The sequence below is a fragment of the Sapajus apella genome, unplaced genomic scaffold (genome assembly GCF_009761245.1).
Source record: "Sapajus apella isolate SASKATOON/1434 unplaced genomic scaffold, GSC_monkey_1.0 scaffold12643, whole genome shotgun sequence".
Lineage (NCBI taxonomy): Eukaryota > Metazoa > Chordata > Mammalia > Primates > Cebidae > Sapajus > Sapajus apella.
In genome coordinates this window covers 1-1,598 of record NW_022449564.1, presented here as the reverse complement: position 1 = coordinate 1,598, position 1,598 = coordinate 1, and the positions used below count along the sequence as shown (strand labels likewise).

The 1,598-nt window shown below is 72.8% G+C and overlaps 1 protein-coding gene across 1 annotated transcript; it reads right to left on the bottom strand.

The window, feature by feature from the left end:
- Nucleotides 1–3: 3 nt before the first annotated feature.
- Nucleotides 4–1,593, bottom strand: LOC116548465 (epiplakin-like; the record flags this gene model as incomplete). The annotated part of the gene is made up of 1 exon (XM_032273905.1): nt 4–1,593. A coding segment is annotated over one exon (1,590 nt), but the record flags the coding sequence as incomplete, so codon positions are not given.
- Between the last annotated feature and the right edge of the window lie 5 nt (nt 1,594–1,598).

Below are 1,598 nucleotides of genomic sequence, written 5' to 3'. Positions count from 1 at the left end.
GCTCATCTTCTCCTGGCGGCCCGGCTCGTCCTTGGCGGGCACCAGGACGCCCGCGATGCAGCTGGTGCCCTCCAGGTAGCGCTTGACCGAGTCCATCTCTGTCACCTCCTGCAGGGTCTTGGTGCCCTGGGCCAGGGCCCGCAGGGTGTCGGGGCCCAGGATCCCGGACGTGTGCAGCTCGGAGGCGGACACCTGGCGCCTCAGGCCACGGAAGGACACCTTGCTGAGCCGCTCCTCGGCCTCCTCGATGATCCGGGTGAGGACGGCGACGAGGTCAGGCAGGCTCAGGGCGCCGGCCGCGTGCTGGGCCAGGAGCTCGTCTCTGCGGGCCTCGCTCAGGTACGAGGAGAAGAGGACGTCCCACACGGAGACCGGCCGCCCCTGGAACTGCCCGTGCTGCACCTCCATGGTGGCGCCCCGCAGGGTCTGCTCCTGGCGGCGGGCGGCCTCGGCCTTGTCCGGGGAGCGCCCGGACTCACCGTCCCCTTGCCCGGCTGGCCCCGGGTCCCGAGGGCCACGCGAGGCGTCCTGGCGCTCCTGCCCGCCTCCGGGGGTCTCCTCGGCCTCCTCGATGATGGCGGTCAGCCGGCGGGTCAGCGCGGGCAAGGCCAGCGTCCCCGAGCCAAACTGGGCCAGCAGCTCCTCCCGGGCGGCCCCGCTCACGTAGCCGGACGCCAGCACGTCCCAGACGGGCACCGCACGCCCCCGGAGGCGGCCCACCTTGACCTCCATGGTGGCCGCGCGCAGGGCCTCCCGGGGGTCTGGGGGCGGGCTCCCGGCTCCGGCCTCAGCCTCGGCCTGCGCCAGCAGCGAAATGAGGGTGGCGCCCAGCTCCTCCACGGTCAGCGTGCCCGCCCGGTACCTGCTCAGCAGGTCCTGGCGCCGGCCCTCGGACACCTCGCGGTAGAAGAGGAGCTCCCAGACCGAGACGCTCTGGCCCCGCAGGGCTCCCGAGCCCGGCGTCACGCGGGCGTCACGCAGGGCACAGCGCAGCTCCTCGCTCAGCTGGTGCACGGCGGAGCCCCGGCCGGCCAGCTGCAGCATGTAGAGCCCGGTGTCCGGGTCACGCACGCAGCGGCGCAGCAGCTGCACGTACGTGAGGTTCTCGTGCGTGTTGGGGTCGAAGAAGCCCTTGGTGTCGTCGCTGGGGTCCGCCAGGACGCGGTTCATCTCCTCGTCGAAGTAGCCGCGCCGGTAGGCCACGTCCACGGGCACGCGGTGGCTGTGCACGGGGTCGATGACGCCGCCCGTGGCGATCTGGGCCTCCAGCAGGCGGATGCCGTGCTCCCGCACGATGAGGTCCTTCTGCATGGCCTGGAAGAGGGAGATCTGCTGCCCGGTGTAGGGGTCGGTGTAGCCGGTGACGGCGCGCTCGGCCGACAGCAGCTTCTCCTGGATCTCGCCGCCCACCACGCCCGCGGCCACGGCCTCCTCCACGGACAGCCTCAGGTTGCGCACGGGGTCGATGACGAAGCCGGTGGCCGCCTGCGCCTCCAGCAGCACCAGGGCCGTGCCGGGCCGCAGCACGCCCTTCCACATGGCCTGGTAGATGCTCATCTTCTCCTGGCGGCCCGGCTCGTCCTTGGCGGGCACCAGGA